Genomic DNA, 26739 nt, shown 5'->3' on the forward strand with positions numbered 1-26739 from the left:
TGAGGGAGGGAAAGGGGAGATAAAAGGAGACTTAGAGATGGCAGAGAAATTAAATGAGTTCTTTGCATCTGTCTTCACGGCAGAAGACCTCGGGCAGATACCGCTGCCCGAACGGCCCCTCCTGACCGAGGAGTTAAGTCAGATAGAGGTTAAAAGAGAAGATGTTTCAGACCTCATTGATAAATTAAAGATCAATAAGTCACCGGGCCCTGATGGCATACACCCAAGGGTTATTAAGGAATTGAAGAATGAAGTTGCAGATCTCTTGACTAAGGTATGCAACTTGTCCCTCAAAACGGCCATGGTGCCAGAAGATTGGAGGATAGCAAATGTCACGCCTATTTTTAAAAAGGGAAAGAGGGGGGACCCGGGAAACTATAGGCCAGTCAGCCAAACATCCATACCGGGTAAGATGGTGGAATGCCTCATCAAAGATAGGATCTCAAAACACATAGATGAACAGGCCTTGCTGAGGGAGAGTCAGCATGGCTTCTGTAAGGGTAAGTCTTGCCTCACAAACCTTATAGAATTCTTTGAAAAAGTCAACAGGCATGTGGATGCGGGAGAACCCGTGGACATTATATATCTGGACTTTCAGAAGGCGTTTGACACGGTCCCTCACCAAAGGCTACTGAAAAAACTCCACAGTCAGGGAATTAGAGGACAGGTCCTCTCGTGGATTGAGAACTGGTTGGAGGCCAGGAAGCAGAGAGTGGGTGTCAATGGGCAATTTTCACAATGGAGAGAGGTGAAAAGGGGTGTACCCCAAGGATCTGTCCTGGGACCGGTGCTTTTCAACCTCTTCATAAATGACCTGGAGACAGGGTTGAGCAGTGAAGTGGCTAAGTTTGCAGACGACACCAAACTTTTCCGAGTGGTAAAGACCAGAAGTGATTGTGAGGAGCTCCAGAAGGATCTCTCCAGACTGGCAGAATGGGCAGCAAAATGGCAGATGCGCTTCAATGTCAGTAAGTGTAAAGTCATGCACATTGGGGCAAAAAATCAAAACTTTAGATATAGGCTGATGGGTTCTGAGCTGTCTGTGACAGATCAGGAGAGAGATCTTGGGGTGGTGGTGGACAGGTCGATGAAAGTGTCGACCCAATGTGCGGCGGCAGTGAAGAAGGCCAATTCTATGCTTGGGATCATTAGGAAGGGTATTGAGAACAAAACGGTTAGTATTATAATGCCGTTGTACAAATCGATGGTAAGGCCACACCTGGAGTATTGTGTCCAGTTCTGGTCGCCGCATCTCAAAAAAGACATAGTGGAAATGGAAAAGGTGCAAAAGAGAGCGACTAAGATGATTACGGGGCTGGGGCACCTTCCTTATGAGGAAAGGCTACGGCGTTTGGGCCTCTTCAGCCTAGAAAAGAGACGCTTGAGGGGGGACATGATTGAGACATACAAAATTATGCAGGGGATGGACAGAGTGGATAGGGAGATGCTCTTTACACTCTCACATAATACCAGAACCAGGGGACATCCACTAAAATTGAGTGTTGGGCGGGTTAGGACAGACAAAAGAAAATATTTCTTTACTCAGCGTGTGGTCGGTCTGTGGAACTCCTTGCCACAGGATGTGGTGCTGGCGTCTAGCCTAGACGCCTTTAAAAGGGGATTGGACGAGTTTCTGGAGGAAAAATCCATTATGGGGTACAAGCCATGATGTGTATGCGCAACCTCCTGATTTTAGGAATGGGTTAAGTCAGAATGCCAGATGTAGGGGAGAGCACCAGGATGAGGTCTCTTGTTATCTGGTGTGCTCCCTGGGGCATTTGGTGGGCCGCTGTGAGATACAGGAAGCTGGACTAGATGGGCCTATGGCCTGATCCAGTGGGGCTGTTCTTATGTTCTTATGTTCTTATGTTCTTAACTAGTTGTGAGAACAGGGGAAGCCACCCTCCATATTTTCTTTTTCAAATTTTGATACACAAAAATCAATCTTCTACAGCTGTACTGAGGTTGAATGAAAGAGCTGGTGCTGTATTAGTTCCCAAAGTACCACCAATATGAAGTTGCCTATCATGACTTCCTAACACAAGTCAAAAAAATTTTAAAAATCTATCTGTACCAATGGCTCGATGTTAACAAAAAGCTACAAAGGACCAATTCAAACATGATTTCCAGATATGGAATAAGGGAAAGAAGATGACAGTGTGAACTTGCCAATGGAAACATTATTGTAATAGTGGTTCATCAATATCTTGGGCTCACTGAACTCAAAATGCTTTTGTTCACAGGGAGAATTCTGCATATACAAGTTCTTGAAATAATAATTTCTCTTATCTATGAAGTCATAATACTATTACCATTGATCATTTTATTAAATGCATTTAGCATTTTGGTGGCACTTAAGCCTCTAGTGAGAGTGCTTATGTTGAAAACTTTCAGCTTACCAAACTTATTTAAGCTAATTTTGTAGCCTTTGCCTTCCTCGGGAAGTTGGTCATCATTATATAACCATTATTTAAATGAGAAATTTGAGAGGCAGCACCTTTCCAAAGCCACACAGAGACTCCTGGGGCAGAAGGATTTGTCAAGGTAAGAGTCAACCGCAATGAATCTTCAAGAAAAGAGGCCCTCCAGAGCCTGAAAATCATCATGTGTGAATTGGTCCAAACATGTTAGCTACAAGAGAGATTGAAGAGATCAGCTTGAATACTGAAGTGGATAAAATTGTCATTTGAAATTCGCACCTGGTCAAAAATACTGAAAAGTTTCTAACATCCTTTGGAAATATTGTGACATATAATGTGGAGAAAAGTGTGGAAAAACGTCTAAGTAACCATTGCTCACCAGATAAGAGATCACCAGTGACAGAACTCTCAGGCATAGGAGTCGCTCCAGTTGGTGGTGAAGAAAAAGCATCTTCCAGAAATCAAAGAAAAACCAAGCAGAAAGTAAGAAAAGATTTTAAAATATAGAGAAATATGCTTTTCACTTCACAAAAAAATGCCAGTCAAGCAGAAAAGTAATTAAAAGAGGAAGGCGTTAGGGTTACGGGAAAGGATATCATAGTACTATTATTTACCTGTACCAAACAGGTCTATGCTAGGAGCAGCATCTGGTTTAGGGGCTGCAGGGGCATCAGTAGGTGCAGAATCAAACAAATCTAAGATCAAGAACATAAATGTCTTTAACTCATTTCTAGAAAACAATCCTTTCAGTTTCTGCAGCTCCATCCTGGAGACTGTTTTCTTCTAAGAGTAACGGCCACATAAAGTACACATGCAAAGGATTATTTCCATATGCTGTATATCTGAGATCAATTCATCAATGAACAAAATAATCTTTTTTTTAAAAAAAGAGTTAAAAACAAAAATTACCACCAAAGATATCTAGAGCAGGAGGAGGAGCAGAAGTGGTGGAAGTAGTGGTAGTAGCAGACGTGGTAGCAGTAGTGGTAGTGGCAGTAGTGGTAGCAGTAGCAGTTGTAGCAGGGGTTGCAGGGACCGTGGCAGCAGCTGGAGTAGGAGTAGTTGTGGGAACTGGAGTGGCTGCACTAGTTGTAGGGGTAACTACAGGAACGCTGGTTTCAGTTGGCTTCATAGCAAAGAGGTCCAGCTCGGAAACAGCCTCTGCACTGCCTTCAGATGGGGCAAAGGGGTCTTGTAAAAAGGAAAGGGAAGAATATATATACACATGGGATCAGCAGGGAAGGAAACAGGGAGGAAAAAAAATCATACACACTGTAGATTGAAACTACACATACACACAGATATAGTGCATTATAACATACACGAACGAAGATTGCAAGCTAATCCCATTCTTGGTGTCCCTATCAAATAAGGGTACAGCTCTTTTCTCTCCCTTAAAATAATGCATTTTATTTAAACTGAGGAAAGGGCTTTTGAAGTTTTAGTAATATCATTGTTAAGAGGATAGAAAACTGTAAAAAACCAGTTTCAAACCCACTGACCAGTGGGTAACATTCAGCATTTTTAGTTTAAAAAAGCACTGGTAGAAACATTTAACAGAGTTTTCTGGAAACAGGCTTTGGTGTCTCAAGATGCTTGGGTTTGCTCAAGAGAATCACCGTCCAAAACACTTGAAGAAAATGTTAAGAAAGACAAACATACTGCCATGTAGTTTATTTTAATAGTACAACACGCAGACATTGACAGACTAGCTAATGAGATGGAACCCACCATTTCCTGAACATGCATCAAGAGCTGCTGCTACAGGGGTTGGGGTAGCTGGTGCTGCTGCCCCCTCAGGTGCTGCAGGGGCTTCACCAGGAGAAGCTGCAAAGGCATCTTGAGTGCAGTTTCAGAAACAGAAATTAAGAATAAAAAAAGAAGAAAATACAGTAAAAGAACCAGTTTAAATGGCATACAAGATTCCCTTATACAAATTGAGGGAGGCTGTATTTTGAGTAATTTTTTTCCCCAGACACCAACAGATTTTACTGAACTAAAGTTTCTTCAACCAACTTATACCAGTTAAGATTACATAGCTAGCCTGATGTTCCAGGCAAGATAAAGAGATAGCAAATAGTGATAGTAAGGTGCTAATTGTATAAGGGTTCTGAACAGCATGCTCGGGTAACACAAATAAAGAAAAAAGTAAAAGCCAAAGTAATGAACTATATAAAAATAGAAGATAAAAACCACTGGAACTAGAACCTTGAACTTCCCTGTTTAGAACACAGTTCTACATAGATCATTCCTTTATACTTTGAGCATTTGCTAAACCACCTAAAATATGTGAACGATTCAATCACAGAAGCTCCCCTACTTGTATATTTTCAGCTTAAGAACATAAGAGCCCAGCTGCTCCATCTTCCTCTAATCTCACAGTAACCCAACAGATGCCTCAGGGAGCACAAATGATGCATGTTCAAGGTACAAACTCAGCTGGTCAGGACCACTCCATAAGTATCTTGAGTATTGCAAGAGGCCCTGAAGTACTCCAATGAGCCATTGCTGCAGTCAGAGGAAATTAACCGGCAATTTTCCCACAGGGTCTCCAGCACAAGGCTTCCTGTCTTTAACATATCTGCCCACATGTCCTACAGGTAGCCCCCATAAGTTATGTGTGCACACCCACAGGCACAGATGGTTAAAAGGGCTAGTTGGGACTGCTGGCTACCAATAATAGTGATGCTGGATTTAAGAACAAAATGACTTAAGAACAGACTCTGGGAACCTAACCTGTTTGTACATAGGGGAGCTTCTGTATTTGTATTAAAACCATAACACTTCCTATCTTTCACTAGTTACCAAAGAATTGGTTCTGAACACCTTATTTTGAATACCTCTTGTAGCATTTAAATTTGTTTCTACCCCAGCAGTTAATAGCCGCCTTCCTAATAAAAACGGATCACCGGGAAAATACTATATGCAGCATGTATGGGTCTTGCTTATATAAATTCTAAGGCCCAAACTACAAACTTATTTAAATGCATGTATCTGGTCTGAGTTCTCCTTTCTTAACAGTGCAGGGATATGGGAGCTTTAGCACTTTGCCCCAGTGTAGTTCTAAATCCTGATCTCTCACTTCCCCCCTTGAAGATTTCAAGTTCCTAGGTTCGAGTCATGCATTTGCAAATTGTCTGAGACCATTTACTTCCATCTCTTATTTGTCTTAAACATAGCAAGAATAGGCCACAAGTCTCCAGACTATGACACAGACACACAGAGCATCTATAAAGCTTTTCTAATAATCCAGAAATAATGTGGGATCTTTTGCACCATGATGACCCACAACAGCATAGTTAACTCAAACAATGTTTTACTTTAGTATTTCTGGCATTTTATAGTTTGTACTTGGTTTTGTTTCCGCATGTGGTAGGACAAATCTTTCATATGATTTTGGGTCACATTCTAGTGGGACAAATAGTGATAAGTTTAAAGCTTAGTTCATATAAATTAACCTTGAAATTATAATTATTCAACAAATTCTTATAACAGACCTTCAAATAACCAGACAAATCTTTGAACTTATTCCAATAAAATATCACTGATTTTCAGATCAGCGCAACATCTTAAAAAGGTACTGCACTGCCAAAACATCTCATCCTTCTTTAGGAAGAGCAAGAAAATTCATGGCTACAAAAATTGCCAATACAACAACACTGAACTTTTCTACAAATCGTAACATGGTACTAGTTTTGAATACATAATTTAAAAGTAGTGTTTTCAAATGATGAACCTAAAAACTTAAAATAAACCCACTCTGCATTTGGATCAGGGTATGAAATACCTATATAACAAGATGGCAGTCTGATTGAGAAATGTTAATTTTTCCAAAGATAGCAACTTCATCCTTTGGATTTTTAAAGCTTTATGTAACATTTTGGGATAGCCAACCTGGCTACCTTGACACTGTTCTTCATGATTATGTTACAGTGTAATCCACACCACCAGATAACATGATTATACTACACAAGATCAAGGGTGTATGCAGAGAGCAACTTCCCACTTCTGAAGCTCCCTGAAAAAGCCTGTATGGGGGTCAGAAGAACCAGAATAGCATTTGTGACCTTCTAATTAAAGCTACCTGAATGCGAGGCTGAGAAGGAAAGAGGAAAGTAAAGGATGAACACTAGATCCAGACTATGATGCCAGGCCGCAATCTGGAAAATACTCCTGCCTCTATCAGTCATATAGCAGTGAAAAAGGAAGCAACCACAACTTTCCCCCTTCCTTTCTCACTATAGTCTGATGAGCGGCAATACTATAATCCAGTTTGCTCCAGCAGTGTGAGGGTTGGGAGGGAACGATGTGGGAACCTTAAACTGATTAGGGGTGGGTTCCTCTGGGTTAGCCATCTAGCTACCCTAATTCTGTTTGCCATGCAGCCTCTAGAAAGAAATACTACAGTCACTATTTTTCCAGCACTGAAAGCTTTACATGCTGTTAAATTTTGATGCCATCTATTCTAAAAAGCTCACATTAACATGCATCTGAACCAGAACAGAATAAGCTAAAGCTGGTTTTAGATCTACAAAGACGAAAAAAACAAGCAGAAGAGAAACAGGAAATGGAGTCTGCAAAGTTCTCATTGTGTTGAAGTTGTATATTCTCATAAGTGACACTTTTAAAAGAAACACATATTTTTTATGGCAAACTGTATGGCAGTTGTCCAGTAATGATTTGAGCAGATTTAAAATTTTTTAAGATGCTCAGAATCGACAAGTTAAGAAGTTTTTTAAAGTCACATTGCAGGGTAAAACCAAGAATAGATTCTGAATATGGAGAAATATATACAATTTCAAAGCTGTTTTATTCATCACCTTTTGCTTACCTGCTTTGCTCTCCTAATCAGTTGCATGGTTTCATTTGCAGTACACTTGTTTTTGACCAAAGCTGCTCTCAAAACATTTATTTTTACTAATAATATGATACCAGTACTAACTATGGAATGTAGCTGAGAAAATGGGCACGTGAATGATTATCTCTTACATTTACCTACCACTAGGCTTTGGAATACTGCACCCTAGGACCATAACCAATTCTACCTCCTGTGTTCCACTAGCATGTTTGCATGGACATTTTGCGTTAAAGTCAAGGGAAATCACTGGGTGTTGTAGAACTGACTGTGGAAGTAGTGGCTATGCCAAGCAGTAGGTCTGTTGATTCTCAGTAACAGTAAGGCATATTCAATGTGTGTACTATAGTCACTGTCTAAGAGGAGATTCAGCAGCGTGCCCTGACAAGCTGCTTTTGTATCTACCCTAATATTTTGCCTACTTCATAAAAAGGTACAGACTGCACACAAGGAGACCAATTTTTTGTGTTTTCCTTATAAGGGGCTTCCATTTATGAAGCTACTCCTACTAGAATGTATATGTTCATGATACAAGATAGACATTCTCAAGTTGTCTTCTGGAATTTTCTGACTGTGTCACAGTCTTCCCAGACTCACTAGTTAATACTTAAGTAGAATTCTGGAATCACTGACATGCTTTCCTCAGAGATATTATCTACACTACAAACATATCAACTTTATACTAGCATAACTGCCCTGTTTCTGACAAAGAATCTTGGGAATTGTAGTTTGGGAAAGTAACTGAGAATTCTGTTGGAGATTCTCAACATCTCTCACAGAACAAACCTCCCAGGCGGACAGAATTACAATTCAACTAGCTTAAATCTGTAGTGAGTGTAGTGTTTGAAATTCAAAGTTTTAAGATTCTATTCCAAATCCACGTCAAAATAAGCAATCAGCAGCAACTTAAAAAGTTTCAGGTTTGCCTTATCTTTTCATTCTCTTATCATTCTTCAAAACATCACACTCAAAATACTATAACTTTCTTCCTCTCCATTCTTCTCTGCTCCAAGTTCACAATCTTATTTAAGAGTTAGCACAAAATCTTCCACAACTGCTAGTGCCTCATATTGAACAGCAGGAAATAAAAAAAGGAAGGATTGTACACACAGAAGAAAGGACTGAAAGTTCTGCAGATAAAGAATGTTATTCAGAAAAGGAAATGAATGGACCTTGCAGTTCCCTCCCAACATCCTGAAGTTCCAAAGGTGGGGAGAGGCAATTTTAAAGAATAGATGCACCCAACGATATTGGCCTATAAGCACTGATATTCTTATCCTCCATTCTGGTAGGATGACTTATCAAGCAAGACTCACAAACAGATTAAAGCCCAAATCCTAACCCACTTTCCAGCACTGGAATAGCTGTGCCAGCGGGACATGTGCTGCAACCTGCAGTTGGGGGGGCACTCATAGAGGCCTCCTCCAAGTAAGAGAATGTTTGTTTCCTTTCCTAGGAGCTGCATTGCCCTTATGTAGGTGCTGGAAAGTGGGTTAGGATTATGCCGTAAAACAGCAATCTTATACGTGCTTACTTGGGGGTAAGACTCTTCCAGCTCAATGAGATCTGCTTCAGAGTAAAAATACATAGGACTGTACTTGAAAACCTCTCTAGTAGTTGCTTTCAAATAAGCTGTCTTACTTAGCTAGGGAAAGGTGCGCTCACTGGGGAGCGTAATTATTATACCCCATAAGATACAGTACTGTAAGAAATAAAGTTTCATTCATTTATACTTCCTGACTAAACTAATCCACTGACACTTAGATAAGAATTCATGTTCTGAGACACTTACTGCTTTTGCAAGCTATCCTCAAGTGAATCTCTTCCCTGCCAACTGTGCTCCAGAACAGATTTAGAGTTCTTGGTGTCAAAATGCACAAGGCAACCAGTACTTTCCAAGAGAGACTTCATCTCCAGAGAACTTCATACCTGAATTGGCCTTAACTGAAGCTTCCAGGTATAAGAATTACATTTTACCAATCCTGCAGAGAGGCTATGAACGTTAGTGGGTTTTATAGCATTTCTCTCACTTTCCAGTTGAGGAATAAGGAGAAGCTTAACCACCCAACTAACCTCCAAAAAGATCCACTTCGGCAGCAGCAGTAGCAGCAGTAACAGTTGTAGTTGTAGCAGAAGCAGTTGCTATTTCAGTAGTTGCAGTGGTAACAGCTGTGGTAGTTTCTGTTGCAAATGGATCTGAAATCTGTGGCTCAGAAGTAACGCTGGAAAGCACAGCCAAACTGTCTACATGTGCCCATGTACGAAGATCAAATGGAGAAAAAAAAGTGAGCAGAAGAGAAGGGGGGAACCCAAGTAACACTACATTGCAAAAGAGCAGAAAGACTAGGTTTGTCGTATATTAATAGTTTCTCAACTGGAGGAACTGGTTTAGAAATCAAGTATTACTCACCCTCGCCCAAAAGGTCTGCAACATTGTCCAATAGAAGATAGCAATGTAAAGAAACAAGAGAGTTAACAGAGCTGCCAGAGTCAACATGCATGCTATCCAGAAGTCATTCTCTGCCAATGTGGGCTAGTTTCAATCAACAGGATGCTGTTCTAATTCCAGACATGCCACAGGTACCTTGCATGGGGGTTTACATGATGCAGTTCTGCTTTCCTTTTCCAAAGCTCCTAAAAACAAAGACTTCTTAAGTGCCTGAGACTTCTCTGAATCCAGCTTTAATTTAACCACATTCACCTTTGAAAGAACAGGGCTTGTTTCATACATTTACTAAGCAAGCAGTTCATGGGCCATTTTATTTTGCCACCACCTCTGGAAAGTGCAGATATAACACCACTTCAATTTACCAAAATAGAAGTCACATTGAAAACAATCACAAAAATTCTCAATTCAATTGGGAGCAAAGGTTACTGAGTTTTTAAATATGGTTTAAGGGTGCAATCCTAACCACACTTTCCTGAGAGTAAGCCCCACTGAACAAAACAGGACTTACTTCTGAGTAGAACTGGTTAGGACTGTGCCCCAAGTTATTGATTACTCCAAGTAAAACTGATATAGCCATCTTGATACTATAAAGCAGTTGACCCAAGTTCAATTAAGATAAAAGAAGGGCTTAAATGTTAACTATTAAGCATTTTCCATAGCATATGAACCTAACATACAAATCTATGTAATGTATTTTCCATATTTTCCACAATAAAAACCACATCCTCACCCAAATACATGTATTTTAAGGCTCAATGACTAAAACATATGGACATCTTTAAAGACTGAAAAGGGACAGGTTCTCACTTCGTATGCACAAAGTTGACAGCTGTGACAGTGGAGTTATAATTTCATATTAACTGAACAATGGGAAGCAACTAAGGGAGCAGAAGTGTTATCTATTAAATTCTGTTTTAAGTTCAGTCTACTTGAACACTGTACTTTAAGTCACGGAAGTCTGCCAATTTCAGAAACTCAATCATTGCTTAGAGAAAACACTAAACTAAATGAAACACACAGCCACCCACCCAACCTAGTCCACTAAGGACTGGACTCCATGCAGTTTTAACACCTGTCAGTTTGTTCCACATGTGCATATTTTTTCTAAATAGCAGCCACAAAGAAACCCAACTTGGATCACCAGGATCCAAGGACTGCCATGGAACAAACTGTTAACCTCCCGCACATCCTCTGCCCTGACTGAGTACTCTTGTATTGCTGTTTGCTCTTTTTTGCTAAACAAGCAGGGCCAAACATGTTTAAAAACACATCTACTTTGATACTAATCCAGATAAGCAAACACTGATGCAACAAGTTCACCTACACTACATTTAATTATAATTACCACTGTTCTAAAATGAAACAAGAGTGCTAATAAAGTGATTTAAGAGATTCTTCTTTTTGCAGCAGATAACAAATGTATGTGAAACAAGCAGTTATACATATATACAGATTTTTTCCTTTGGGCTCAATCTCAGCTACTTCCATTGCACTTTTATCATTTTACCTGCCCTGAGCTAGCACTGAAAACTTGATAATGAAAAGAAATTGTGTGTGAGGGAAGAACCCTGAGGGAAGGAAAAAAGAAAAAAAAAGCCTGTTCCACCATCTCCCTCCCCCCAGTTCCTGATGCTGCTGCTTTTCCTAGGGCTTAACACACCATTTGGCCCTGCATGTCCTTGTTAGGGGATGGTGAGAAAAGAGGATGATTATAGTACAAGGATGAAATTATGGTACACTGGAAGAGAGTAAAATTTTGCCAGTACACTTAGCCACTAACAAAAACTGTGGCCCCATAATGCTAATAGCCCCAGGAAAGCAGTTTCCATTGATAATAGAACTTTCCTTCCAGGGGCTAATACTACAATTAGCCCTTTGGAGGCACAATCTTTTTTAGGACTGTGATAGGGGAAAGAAAAACTAGCCATAGTCACCAACAATTCCACAAAAGAGACAGTTGCCCCTCATCTTACACAAGAGGCAAGGTCCCTTGTGCAAAGCCAAAATCATTACAAGGTCCAAACGTAAAGCCAAAATCATGTATGCTCGAAGTCCCTTAAATCAAAAAATTAGACCAACTTTGGGAATAGCAGCCAATTTCACACACACTCTCAAGCATGTATTCAGTAAGTAGAATGGTGGGCAGAACTGTCTGCAATCATTAAATTAAAATTAAAATTCATTAAACTAAACTGTTTTTCTGGCATTTTGTTTTGCCAGTCAAAAACCACTTTACATCAAGCTCAGAAAGGAAGAACGAACATGAAAAGAAATACACAGGTGAAAATCCCTGTTCACATACCCATTCTGAATGTAATGTCTTCCCATTTCCTTGGGTAGAACAGTATTTCACAGACGCACTGCTTCCTGAACTACAAGCACAGGGGGCTCCTGTATCCACGGATCCGGTATCTGTGGTTTCACTTAACTGTGGATGCAGGGTCCCCCATGTTTCCCACACCCTCTGGAGGCTCTTCCAAGCTCTGGAGAGGCTGAGTGCATCTGCCTGCGACCTCTGTGGGGCTCAGAATGGCTGTTTAGGCAAAAAAGGTCACTACCAGTTTTTTCTTAAAACCAGAAGTGAAGTTTTATGCCTGTAAAAGGTATTAGGAGGGACAGGGAACTCATTAACTGTAAATGACAAGATTAAATATGCAAATCTTGGTCTGTTTTCAAGATATGGGAGCAACCAATTGCCACACTTGGAGAGCCCAACTATCTGGCAAGCCACCCTTTTCGTAGTGCTTGCTTTGAAATAGACACAAAAGAATTGCCTTCTGCTGGCTGACTGGCAAGTAAACTCAGATTACCTCAGCCTCATTCAGTCACCTTCTTCAGCTAACTCCTGCTGTCCAAACACAGCCATTTACAAGTACCACTTCTATTTACAGCCATTTAAAGCTCTGTAATTAATCTCTTAAGCAGAGTAACTGAAAGTAAATGTGACTTTTACTGATTATACTTCTTTAAACTACATCTTCTTTTGAAAAGCTCAGTCTCATGGTTACTCATAGCCTAGTTTTGAGGCACTCTGAGGTCATTTTCACTGCTCACCCATGTCAATGATCCCAAAACGGTCAGACACTGCTGAATGGGATCTCTTTCTCTGGAAGTATTGCTAGTTCCCCCAGTCTGGTTCAATTTGAGTTATTATGCACGTGTGTATCGGAATGAGCAGTGTTGGCGAGCGGTTCACTGCTGCATCTGTGAGAAAGGAATGCGACAAGCTGTAGCACAGCTTGCTGCCCTGCAAATGAAACAAAGTCCAGCAGCCATGCTGTGTATTGTGATTTGGCAGGTGCTTCACAAAATGCCTGTTTTCAGTCCCAGGCAGGCAGTAAGCACAGAAGCCATTATTGAACTCCTGAAGCCACAGCACAGACCTCAATGAGCTACACTGAACTTGCTGGGGTGCCAGTTGTACAAAGCATGAACTTCCAAACCAATGAACAATTTCATGCAAAAGAAAGGAACAGTCACTTCTTTAATGCTTCAAAATTCAAATACTTGTAAGAAACAGCACGTACATAAATCAAATGGTGATTATGCAATAAAAGAGAACACCAAAAGTACCATTGTTTTATTATTAATTGCTACTGACAAATATTTAAGATGATATCCTGCATATTATGTGCTCCTACATTCCAAAGTTTAATACTCTTATAGGTGTCAGAAAGTTTACAAAGTTCTGGCAGCCTCTGCTGTAGTTCCAGAGTGCTGCATATTTAATGACAATTTAACGCAGTCAAGTTTTAAATGTCACATTCCGTCTACAGAAGGAGCGAATTAAAGCCTAGTGTAGTAGGGATATAGCGCTTTTGTTATAGGGCAAGTCATATGTAAAATGAGAAGACATTTCTGGGATCAGTGGTTTATTACTCTAATGAGGATGCTGATTAGCAGAAATGGAGAACCACTCTGATCAACCATAGACTTGAATCATTGCAAGCTTGCCAGAACAGAAGCTTCCAAAATATGCTGGTCCCTGAAAAAGCATTCACAATAAAAAGAACAAGAACTTCCGGTATAGATGCTGCATTCAAAGTGCTAATCACAGGTTTGCTATTTTACTTAAGAAATTTCAATTTTCTTACAATGATGAGAAAAGATATTGCTTTGCAACATTATGTAATGATGACATAGCGTGCATAACTTTTCTTAGAGAGAACAGTAGAGAGAGTCACACACAGCATTTTCACCCACACCCTACCAGGAATATAAATCTTGCCTTCCGGTGGCTTTTTTCCTCAAGAGCAGCATAGTGGCAATAAGAGCTGCTACTTAGCAGTGACTGAGTGTAAGGGAGGCAGCACCCCCCCTCCACTCTTGCCAGCAGGCACAGTATACGTGGGAGAAAGGGGAAAGGAAGTCCACACGCTGCAGGTGGGACAGAATTTACATTTCTTCAGAAATGTACAGCACTATAGATACCCACTGCTATCTTACTGAACCACACACTGAAGAAAGATTCTGAGTCTATAGGACGTCAATAGCAAGACCAAAACAAGTCAAAATACTGAGGGTACAAAACTAGATAAAAACAATTTCTCCTTTAAAACAAACAAAAGAAGAACAGGCTGGTTCTCAGGTCTGGCATTACTTATAATATTGGTTTTTAATGCTGTCAGATTAGAAAAGCTATTACCTCCCCATGAAGTTGCCCCAGCAGGAGCCGCTGGAGCTGCTTGCGCAGTAGTAGAAGTGAAATCTGGTTGAAGATCTAGAAGATCACTGGAGAGTTTGGAAGCACTATTATGAAATCAGGACAGGAAAGTCTTTAGGACAAGATGCAGGTTTGAAACAGCATACAAGACTGTGACTAGACTGCAGAGTGTGAACAACTGACAGTAATGGAAAAATTCTAGACTACAGACAAACATTTACATTGGCCCAGCCGTGATCCTGTGACCTGCTGGTGATCAGTCCATAGGACAGTTTTTACCAAAGGTACAGGCTGGTCAGCAAACTTGGGGGAAAAAAGAACAGATGACATGGGGATGCTACTACTTGCCTCTCCTCTCTATTTGGTCACTCATTAGTGCAAAAGACACAGCACCAGGGGCTGAACCTGGTCACTTGTGCACACCCATGGATTTGACTAATGGCACCATTTGTGAGAAGGTTTGACCACTATTGCCTTAGTAGTTTCAGTCCTCTTTCAAACTGTTTGGCAACTTACCATATCCCTTGAACTTCCTCCATTAATACTCTTTAAGCCCATTATTTCCAAAGGGAACAATGTTTTTATTTACCTTACTGGAGCGCCTGTCGAGGACGTTGCAAAGAGATCAACTGGAGGAGATGTATCAATACTTTTTGCTGGAGTTGAATTAGGAGATGTAACAGTTGTGGCTGGAGAAGACTAGACAAGAAGAACACACAAAAAGCCCAGCTCGCAAAACAAGCCTGCTTTATACAAGCTATTCCAACCTTAAGATTTCTAGTATTTTTTTCAAGGAGGAATTTGAGATACATTTTTTTGGGCACATTCTAAATGCCCTGGTTCTCCATGCCATTAAATAGCTCTGTCTTCATTATTTTGGCGTTTTATCATTTCAAAATGGGGAAAAAACTCCATAAACAATATCTTCAAGACAGCGCTATTGACTAGTAGGAGAGAGAATGCTTAGACAAAATTTAATTTTTAAACACACATTAAATCCTATTTAAAATCGCAGCATTCTTTATAGGAAGTATTCTTTGATATGGAACATGTGCTCTGAATAACTTAAATTCTCATTCTTGACTTTCAGGATAGGTTAAGTTTAAACATGAATCTTCTCAGAGACAGCTATTAACTGACCCCTCAATATTAAAGTACTACGGTGGAGGAAGCAGGACAATCTGAAAGGCACACTAGATGCAAGAGTGGCAGGCCTGTGTGCTGCCACAGAAAATGATGTGGTGCTGAATTCTTCCTCCATTTATGCTTTTCTCCTGGTGAGGATCATGTCTTCCAGCAAGAATCCAAGATCAGAATGGCTGAGGGAAAATGCAGGGGACGGACGGACGGACAGGGACGGGATGGGGACAAATGCAGGCAGGAGAAGGCTTCAGTACACCCTCTCCCATTTGCCCATCCTGCAGTTTAAAAAGCATCTACAGTTCCACCAGTTTACATTCCAACACATCAGTCATGCTTCCACGGAATCCCCTTATAAGTGGCAGCATTTTACACATCATCGTTTTCTTTTATTAGTAAGTTGCTAAAAAGCCTTACATGTTCAAACTGCTTAATTACTTAGGCCAGCACATAAAAGCAGCAAGCTTCTTTCCATGTTTAAATGCTGAGAGCCAAATCAGGAAGATAAAGAAGCTACTGTACTAACAGCGAGCTAAAAGGCTGCTCAGGGCACTTGAATTTTAGGTCTCTAGTTCACAGCCGCTGGGGATCAGCAGCTGAGCAAGATCTCAGATTTCTTTGCCATGGCAGATATTGGCAGCCTGCCAGCATCTACCTTGGACTAGATCTCATCAGTACCTTAAGTTATGGGTGTCCCTCTTTATTGTAGAAGTTCATTGTTAAAAGACAATTTCACATAGTTGCCAAGGGGAAAAAGGCTTGAATATTCCCAAACTGGGAGGAAATTATGTATATGCAAAATAGTGAACTCCTGCTACCTGAACACTAGATACGCTGTTTGGTTTCTAGATTTTCAAGCATGTTAAAAAAAGACTTAGCTTCACAACAGGCAAAAGAAACTAGACTCCTGGGATTTGGGAGGAGCATGCACACAAACATGGAAACACACACAGAGGGAATATGGGAGACTGCCAGCATCAAACAAATGCACACATCTGAATGAGTTGGCAATCCTGAGACTTGAGCCAATTCTTGATTTATTATTGACTAGGTGTGCTCAGAAGCATGTCACACTGTACACCACATCCTAAGCAATCATTGTTTGCAAATTACGGTGAATTCTGATGTCATTACACACTGGAGTAGTCACAAAATTGCTAAAGGGAAGCCAAGATGTCAACTTGTTGCAATTATCCATGGTGGCCCCTGCTCTTGTTCTAATTAGTACAGACATGCAAAACTACGACAGAACACCAGTTTTGTGAATATCCACGAAGCATTTAGATTTTTTTCCACAATTCTACCAATAAGGTTGACCACTAGCATCTCTAGTTTGTTAAAAAAAAGTGCGAGAGGAATGTTTGCCACAAATAATGTCTGGTTGCAGGTTTGAATGTTTCTCCTTGCAAAAGCCTCCTACACATAGGAAAATTAGTATATCAATTAATACACATTTATATCACGAAATCTTTTACCATTACCTTCTTATGCACTTATTTCAAATGAGTTGTATTCAATGTTGAGTGCAAAGTGTTTACCTTGCTTAAAGGTGAAGGAGCGCCAGAGCTAGAATAAAATTAAGAGATTTTTTTAAAATGAAATTTACCTTAGGAATAAACAGGCTTGCAGTCTATAGTAAAAAAGAGTAGCTAGAGATTTGTATATATATCTACTCCCTACCTCAGGTCCAAAAACTTGAAATAAAATTGACTTTTGTAAAGGTAGTTATTGTAACTGGCTTCAATGATAAATGTAACAACTTCATGAAATACAGAAGGGAGATGCCAAAGGCATTCAATAGCTAAACACAAGCTTTGCAGCACAAGCTTTGCAGATTCAACCTCCAGGTAGCAGAGCAAAAAGACCTCTGCCTGATACTTTGTCAATAGTTCTCCAGAGTATGCAATACTGAGCTAGACAGATCATTTGATCTGTCTTTGAGCAAGGCAGCTTCTTAAGTTCCAGCAATATGCTGGAAATACAAAACTTAAGACAAAGTTGCTTGTGTGCCTTATTACTACCGTGTAAAAACACCCATGCTGTCATCGCTATGGATGAAAAACGAAGGTACTGTAATGGGCACAAGGAGGGGTCCCCTATATCCACGGATTACTGAAACCGAATCCATGGATATGGGTGCCCGACTACACTTTCTTTCATTTCCTATTACAACACACCAGGGTCAAGACATCTACATAAAATAAAGTGTGCTCCCAATTCACAGTCCCATCAGCTCCAGTTCTTCCTCAACAGATGAAGTTCTAACAGAAAACCTATTTGTGCCTTATGCCGATTCCAAGCCTTTATACACAGACAGATTTATGCAAGATAGCAACGTATGACAACAACACTCTTTCCATTAACATTTTTCACTGTTTACTTAATAGTATTTTGTTCAGGCAGTTGAAACAAGTTAGAAATTCAACTTATACAGCCTATTACGTTAGCTAGTGTAAACATTCTGTACACAATCAGGGAGCAGCCCTTCAGTGGAAGAGCATCTGCTTTGCAGACCATTCCAGGTTCAAACCCCAGCATGTTCAAGCAGGCCAGAGAAAAAATCTTGCCAGAAATATTGGAAAGCTGCTGCCAGTAAGTGTCAACATATTGACACAGACAGACTGAGGGTCTGATTTGGTATATGACAGCTTCCTATGTTCCAATTCTTTTGGCAAACAAACCTGTTTTTAACTGCACTGCAGATATTTAATTTTGACACATTCTTTCATGAAATCTATTCATGCACATTCAATTTTGTATGCACAGTTCCGGACAGTACAAGAATGCAGATAAGAAACTACTGTTCATTGAATTAAAATTAGGATAGGCGTATTTGTTTACTAAAACCAATTCTAAACTATATCTATGCATAAATACACACATACACACGTATTTACTCACCCTTCACTAAGGTGCAGGATTGCCAAGTCCATAAAAAAGGGAGGCACATACAAAGATACATGTGTTAATGACAGCTTAGTATTAATTTTTTCCTAAAGTAGTAAAGAAGTAGCCTCGATCAGTGTTTCTCAACCAGTGGTACAGGTATCACCAGTAGTACTTGAGGTGGTGTCTGATGGTACACAATGGACCCCTGGACACTTGTCGCTCAGCAGTGAAACCAGGAATGCAGTGTAACAAACAGCAACAGGATGCTCAGCTCAGTGGGTAGAGCTCCAAAGCATGCTTTTCCGTGCTCGTAAACGCCCTTCATCCATCATGAGCCTCCCACTGGTGTTTGTCACATCACATCTGGGCTCCCAATCCAGAAGTAACTGGCAATGATATTATTACCAGTTACTTCCAGTGATATTTTGAATAGGTGGCTCGTGTGAAGTGGTATGACGGATGACAAACGTTAAGAAACACTGGCCTAGGTACATACTTAGGCAAAAAGCTATGAAATGCCTACTGAAAAGGTATGGCAAATGTGAAGTCCAAGTATTAACATGGACCTCAGTGATGCCAAAGGATGGAGCTTGAAGTCAAAGACACAGCAAAGATGCAGCCTCATTCTAAACATATTTACTCTGCGGTAAGTGCAACTGAACTCACTGGGACTTAATCTCAAATCAAATTCAGCTGTAGCCTAACGTAGCAATATTCACAATTTCGCATTTCATTTATGCTCTGCAATACTATACTTGAACAGTACACATGTGGTATCCTGCTCTGACTTTAGACCAAGGGTGCCCAAACCCCAGCCTGGAGGCCACTTGCGGCCCTTGGGGACTCCCAATCCAGCCCGTGGGGAGCCCCCAATCTCCAATGAGCCTCTGGCCCTCTGGAGAACTGCTAGAGCCTGTGCTGGCAACTGCTGATGCAACTGCTCTCAGCATGAGGGCAACTGTTTGACCTCTTTCATGAGCTGTGGGACAAGGGTTCCCTCCACTATTTGCTGTTTCACGTTTGTGATGCAGTAGCAGCAGTGAAGAAAAGGCCAGCCTTGCTTTGTGCAAGGTCTTTTATAGGCCTTGAGCTACTGCAAGACCTTCATTCATTCATTCAAGTTCCATCTCTAATATATTCATTTATGTAAATTTATTCAAATTTGAAATGTAAATTAATTTTGTTTTTTCCCCGGCCCCTGACACAGTGTCCGAGAGATGGTGTGGCTCTCCTGCCAAAAAGTTTGGACATCCCTGCTTTAGACCATGAATGACACAAATATAGGTGGTAACCTACAAGCCACAGGTGTCAGAGTTTCAATTATATTTATGACACATTTCTTTAGATCAGTGTTCTTCAACCTTGGGGTTGTGACTCCAATGGGGTTGCAAAGCCTCAATTGTGGGGTTGTGGCAACTTACAGAAACAAAAAAAGTTGAAGACCACTTGACTAGAGCACTACCAGGTAAAGGGAGAGGCACCCTTCAGATCCTGTTCAGGTTCTTAGCAATTGTGCTAAAATAGCTTTCCACTGGTGCCAGGCTTCATGGTAACTTTTTCTGCTCTCTCCAATAAGAATATTTGGTTACAATGAACAGTGATGGGAGGCTATAACAGGAGTGGGCAGCAAGAGGGACAGGATGGACAGATAGCGTCGCGGGGGCAGGATCGACAGTGGGTCCCCAGTCTCATACTTTATTGGGGTCATGGCACAAAAAGATAGAAGACGACAGCTTTAGATAAAAGATTTGATACTGAAGGGATATTTTCTACACATGTGGAACAAACAAAGCTAACACCACAACCAAAATGGCAATTCTGAAAGAGATCAGTTGGTTCCTTCTTACTAGTCTGAAGCTGGGAAATCTACATAGTCAAAGCTCCCTCCAGCAATTCACAGAGGGCAAGATTTCTGTACGTTAGCACTGTTCTGGAAGAAATTTATCAGTAGACAGGTGTCAACTTCCACTTAGCTTGCCTGCTTACTGGGGGTTATATTCAAATGTGGCAAACTGTACCATCACCTCATGCATGTTCGGTCACTCATCACAGCACTCTTATGAGTTGCAAAGAGCACTGTAATGCAATGACTTGCCTATCTCAGGAACCTATTCTCAAAGTATAAAGGCCAGGTTGAACAACTGGAATGGCACCCTAGTGGAGGCAGTGAAAAGAAATGAACAGTCAGGAATCTAGATTGCCTTAACAATTAAAGAGAAGCAGAAGGAGAGAAACTAGATGGCAGCATGGGCTGTAGTCTTAAGCTAATATGTGTACATGCTAGCACCCAAGTTAATAAGGTTCCACTGGCAATTTAGCAAAGTTTTCTGCATACCTGTTCCCCTTCTTTCCTTCCAAACTGTTTAAATGCTGCTCAAGAGTCTCCATAAGACTACTGGGAGCCTAAGGAAGACAAAGAAAATAAAACCATACCTTGAACACAACTTGGTGTTTACTACACACAAACTATGGAAATCCAAGAGGAACTTCACCTCAGAACTATCCACAACCAATTACGTGCATGCTCATGCCATAATCTTAATTCCACAATACAGCAGTGAGAAAGGAACTCCACTTCCATGCTCTATGAAATTGTATTTGGCTAAAAAGAATTACTTTTCTGTTATTCAGCAGAGATGCTCACCATGCCAGGGTGTGAATATTTTAAGAACTTAACAACAGCACAGGCATTCATAGGTCAAAGTTGCCAATAACACTAAAATAATTTGCATGCGTAACTAGAGCGTGTGCATCCAACCTAATAAGCTTAGCAAATTGTTTCTTTTCTTCATAAGGTGGGGTTGCAATACTGAGTAGAACTACATGTTGGAAAAGACACAGATGCTGTGACTCTTGCCTTAACCTTTATACAACACCTAAAGCCATGTCACCATGCCAAATCCCTGTCCTCCATCAGCCACTGACGTGAAGAGAGGACAATGAGACATATGAAACAATGACATGTTATTTATTAGATTTTACTAATACGTAAGAGCAAGACAGAGTAGTGGCAGCAGCTGTTCCTCTTAACATGTCTGTTTCCACCCTTAGAGGCAAAACTCTCAGTTCATAAAAGAGTGTTTTCTAGAAGCAGTGTATGAATCCTACAGAATTATTTTTCCAGGTTGGAGTTGCTTTTAAAAGAATCAAAAGGTGTGTCCTTTACATTCAAAACTGCATTTTCAAAAATTTCATAGGATACGTCCATGTTTTATAACAAGACCTTAAATAGTTCCCAATGCGCTTGCTGTTGTTACAATGAGAAAGGAAAGTAAATACAGCAAGAACAATTCATAGCGTCCTTAGCTACTCCAGGATAAAAATAGTGTCTAGTTAAGTAGATTTCCACAGTGATCAAAGAGGAAAACCTTCGGAGATACAGAAGTAGAGGCAAGCAACATTTTATCAAGATTACCAGTCCATCAATTGCATAGTCTTTAAAAGGAGATTTTTCATTTTCATCACTGTTTTTCAGATCACAGAGAACTCTGGTCAGCAATACCTACGTTTTTCCATACATAAAACAGATTTACAATGTGATTAAAGAATAGTTTTCAGTAATGACAATGTGCAAAACTTGCATTCAGGGCTAAATTGGCAATAGGCACAGAAACCGAAAACATTGACATCTGTCCCAATTCTACTCAGAGCCCCCATCCCAAGCAACACTTTCTACAACTTAACAGATGGACTGTTTCATAGGAAGTCACCTCACTTAAAAGGAGTGGCTCTAGCAAACCCATTGAACATTAATATATATATACATACACACACACACACACACACACACACACACACACACACACGTTAAAGTTAGCATACAGTTGCTTCTAACTTGTCTGAAACCCTGGAGAATCACTGCTGGTCAGTGAGGTCAATACTGACTTTGATGGGAACCATGGCCTGACTCATACATATGTATAATATATAATGAAAGGGAGGGAAATGGAGGCAGAGAAAAATACGCGGTCATGAAAGGAAAAAGGGATGGAAGTGCAATTCTAGCCATGTCCACTCAGGTAAACCCCAATGAGTTTAATGGGACTTACTCCCAGGGAACGAAGTGTATAATTGCCATATTGACGTAGAATTGCCTAGCCTATAGAACATAGAATTGCCTATAGCGTTCAGTAATAGGAAGAAACATTTTCTCTTGGCGCCAGTGGCAAGAACCAAAATGGGCATGGGGGGGAGAGCATGGAGATCTGCAGGCAGCCAGATCCCCAGATACTGGGAGATGCCTATAGTTATACAATTGACAGCCCAATCCTGCACTGCCCAGGGAGCTGCTGTGGCAACACAAAAAATGGCTGCCACCACATCCTGTACACCCTAGGCAGCTGCCAGCAGCTTCTTTGGAGAAGGGGACTTTCCTCCCCTTCCCCTGGGTAAACGAAGTATCCCTGCAATGGGGCTACTGGTGAATCAAGAGAGTTCATGTCGGGCGGTGAGTCAGACGCAAAGGCTCTGGATCAGGTGGAGCAAAGTTCTGCCAGTCCTGCCTCCCTCCTCCGGAATGCCTCCTCCCCGCCTTCTCCCACGCCCCTACTTACCTCTCCACTGCTCAGCGGTCCAACCACTGAGTGGTGAAGCTTGGATGCCTGCCCAGCAGTAGCCCAGTGCCAGCCAGCTACCACTGGTGCTTGACCGGTGGTAGGGCAGTAGTGACTGTGGTGAGCCAAAGCGCCGAGCTCAGGATTGGGCTCTTATTTATCATGTTCATGCAATGCTGGATTTCAATGTCACTTTATCATGACTTGTTCTGAGAATAAACTCTTTATGTAAATCTGTTTGATAATCAGTTTTAAGAAATTAAGAGTAATTGATTTAAAATGAAATATTCTAACTAGTTTTTAGTCCAATTTTTAACATGATTTTTATTCGCCTTATTCTCCAGGTATAACACCTATCAACCAACTTTAAACCTGGCCTTTGTCTCAATTCAGGTCTGATTGTCTTCCCAACTGGCACCCCCCTGCCATGGCCAGGTACTATCCACAGAGACTGCCAAGTAAAGGCAGGCAACAGAAAGCTTCTACACAATGTGCCCAGAAGCCACACAGTATAAGATCATCAACAAAACAGAGTTCAGCCTATCAGTTCCTTGCAATATTTTATTTAGGGTCCTTCTATCTCTGGCCTTTAACACCCATAGTAGTAGGGAATGATTGAACCACTGGAGGTAAGATTTCCAAATACTTGTGAAAACCAAATATCATTTCCTTCTTTCTACACTTAAGACAACTGACCTGAATTGAAAATTTGTGTCTTTGCCACCATAAATTGGAAGCTAGTTCATTGCAGGATTAGAAATCCCATGTCATTCTAGTTTCCCTGAAGTGGCAATGATCAAGCTGATTCAAAAAGAGACAAAAGTTAGAGAGTAGACTGTGTTTTTTGATAAGGGGTTGGAATTTGCCAGATCCCAGATTCTTAGGTGTCTCAACACTAGTGAGGGTGGATACGGGTCAATTCACAACTGATGAGTTGCATCAATTTCCACTCACCACCCTATGCCATCACCTTGCCATGAACCTTTCACAAGTATTTTAAACTGGATGGGGGTCACCCATTACTAACAGAAGATTGGATAAGCTTCCCAGGCAGCAATACTGGTACTTTATGGACTAAAGATACATTAAAGACTTTTCAGAAACAGAAATGAGACACACCACTAACCTAACCTCAAAATTCACACAAGTACATCTATTAACACCCCACTTCGCAACTCAGATATTTTATAAAAGCACTCAATGAAGTCACTCAACATGGGAACAAAGATCTTGGGGTGTGTGTGTGTGTGTGTGTGTGTGGAGGATTAGGTCAGAAAAATGATAGGTATTAGAATTCCTTGAGACTTTTTCATTTGAGAACTATGTACCAAGCTACATTTGAGATTCTCCAGTGTCAAGTAGAAGTTAATGAAGAAATAAGTTTTTCCTATTGGCCAACCCTTATTCCACTTCAAAATACATAAACTCATTTTAATTAGTCTGGGTAGCAGTCAATACAGTATCTTCCCATACTTTGTCCCCCAATCCAGTTTAGCACTGCATCTTCAACCATTGGGCTCTAAACATGCAGAACATGTGAAGTTTTGTATAAAGCAAATCCTCAAAAGTAACAGAACAGGGTCAAAAGAAGACCCCAAAACTCACAAAGCTAGCAAATAGCATTATGTTTACAGTTCAGTTCTAGGGGTTAAAATTTAATGTAGTTCCAAAAGAACTACAAGTCTGCTGCAGAAGCTCAGAGCAGCTCACTGAAACAGAAATAGGAATACTTCTAGAATTATACATTTCATTGGTTTTATTCTTGATAAATTATCACAATTAATGATAATTCGAGACATTAAAGGCCCATCTTTGGCAACAACACCTAGGCCTATGACCAACAAATGAGAGGCAGTTTATAATGAAATAGTTGATTAATGATCAGTTTCTACCCCGGAAATCAACACAATCTTAAAAAAATGTAAGTAACTTTTCAAAGGTTTCAAAGCTCCGTACTAACAAATCTTCTGAATTTTGTAACTAGGCACTCTTCATTCTCATACAACTTCATTCTCTTAACTTTTAAAGAAACAAAGATTAATTGCTACTGAACAGGTTTTATTATACAAATACTGTAGTTTATAACATCTAATGTGGCTTCAGAGCAGCTTTTCCATTTGCCTTAAACTTCAGTGCTATTTTGCAGGCACTGAGACATGCAAACATTGTATCAGCATCCCATTCTATCTTAAGATTTCTAACTCAATGATTCATTTCAAGTAATGGATGTCCTGCTACTGTGCAAATTCAAGGAAAAGCAGTCTCATCAATTTGCAAGCATCTTAATGATTACTCTGAGGAACAGGGATGCCACAATAATATTTTTAAAGTTTTTTTTATCCCTGGGTTAAACTTCTGTAAAACTCAATCTAAAATTACTTAATATGTATACAGAACCAAACTTCAACATTTAAATATATCAATTGATATATTTTATTTCAATCCTTGAAGCAACCTATAAAAGTAGGCCAGTATTATTACAGATGAAAGCTGAGAGACTGTGTCTTGCCTAATGCCATCCAGTGAGCAAACCTCTGAACTGGGAACTTCCAGCTCATGCTCTTGATGACTGAAGCTATACCAGCTGTCAGACTTCTGAAGTTTATCCTCTTACCCAGGCTATGGTCACATTATGGCAGCCCTAAACTTGTCTCTTGTCTGGAGACAAAAGATAACCCAACAGAGGTGATAGTATGAACTAGGTCAAAGCATGGATTCAGTACTTAAAAATTTCCCTCTTCTAGTTGCTCTACGCACACTCTCAACTTATGTGATCAATCTACACCTCTGAAAGGGAGAAGAAATGGGCAGCCTTTTCATTATAGGCCTCTTAATTAAATGTGGTCTGAAAAAAATTAGGTTCTCTTCTGGCAAGAAAAACAATGGATCAACACGTCAAAATGGTTGCATTTTCAGGATGCATATCTTGGTTTTAACAGAGCTAAGCCATTAGGTTGCATGCTAAATGAACAGAAGTCATTTTTGCTACTATTGCCAGGCTAAACACGAGTTAGGAGCTTACCTGTGTGAGATCTGGAATGTCTCCTTTGTCAATTCCAACTTGCTGGGGATTAAAAAAAACCCTTTCAATGACATGACATTAAAACCACCAACCAGATTACAAACAGAAACATAAATGCCACTTTCAATTGACATGCATCTTTTATGATAATCTAGCACATTTTAAATATATCCACATGCATTTATCCAAATGTATCCATATCCAAGAAGATGAAAAATATTCATAATTGTTGCAGTATACAACTTGGACCATGTGAACCCTGTCGACAAGCAGAAGTGGCTTTTTCAGAGGTGCAAGGGGCTGAATCAGGAAAACATGAGCTGAATTCTTCTTGCAGTTCTTTGGATGCAAGTCATTAGGTTTGCAAATTCTGAACAATCACCCTCAGCTGATTATGGATATTTTAGATTGGAAAGAGATGGGAAGGGGGTGATACTATTTCATTTTTGTATATACTATTGTTCAAAGTACTTCATATATATATATATATATATATATATATATATATATATATATATATATATATATATATATATATAATCTTTTTATAATCTTAACCTACTGTATAGAATTATTGTAAGCAGTATTAGCATAAAGCAGGTGGGAGACTTGAGGCTTTGATTTATCATGAGGCCTTGAGCAAGACGCCAAGTTCATGTCCACGGTGACTTTTAACTAGGTATTTTGTTGTTCATAGTTCAGTTCTTATTTACACTGCTACATTAGCTCTCAGTAAGACTTCGATACT

At 40.2% G+C, this 26739-nt stretch overlaps 1 protein-coding gene across 1 annotated transcript in view; it reads right to left on the reverse strand.

Moving 5' to 3' along the window:
- Nucleotides 1-26739, reverse strand: part of SNAP91 (synaptosome associated protein 91) — an 81172-nt gene that overhangs the window by 19756 nt on the left and 34677 nt on the right. Inside the window, exons 8-19 of the mRNA XM_066609864.1 lie at nucleotides 25992-26033; nucleotides 20752-20819; nucleotides 18429-18434; nucleotides 17066-17093; nucleotides 14977-15086; nucleotides 14370-14473; nucleotides 9686-9700; nucleotides 9349-9519; nucleotides 4152-4259; nucleotides 3330-3611; nucleotides 3035-3115; nucleotides 2800-2871 (exon numbers count right to left, since the gene is read on the reverse strand). Coding sequence (XP_066465961.1) covers nucleotides 2800-2871; nucleotides 3035-3115; nucleotides 3330-3611; nucleotides 4152-4259; nucleotides 9349-9519; nucleotides 9686-9700; nucleotides 14370-14473; nucleotides 14977-15086; nucleotides 17066-17093; nucleotides 18429-18434; nucleotides 20752-20819; nucleotides 25992-26033 — 1087 coding nt within the window. The remainder of the gene's footprint in view (nucleotides 1-2799; nucleotides 2872-3034; nucleotides 3116-3329; nucleotides 3612-4151; nucleotides 4260-9348; nucleotides 9520-9685; nucleotides 9701-14369; nucleotides 14474-14976; nucleotides 15087-17065; nucleotides 17094-18428; nucleotides 18435-20751; nucleotides 20820-25991; nucleotides 26034-26739) is intronic.

The sequence above is a fragment of the Tiliqua scincoides genome, chromosome 1, assembly GCF_035046505.1.
Source record: "Tiliqua scincoides isolate rTilSci1 chromosome 1, rTilSci1.hap2, whole genome shotgun sequence".
In the NCBI taxonomy this organism is placed as follows: domain Eukaryota; kingdom Metazoa; phylum Chordata; class Lepidosauria; order Squamata; family Scincidae; genus Tiliqua; species Tiliqua scincoides.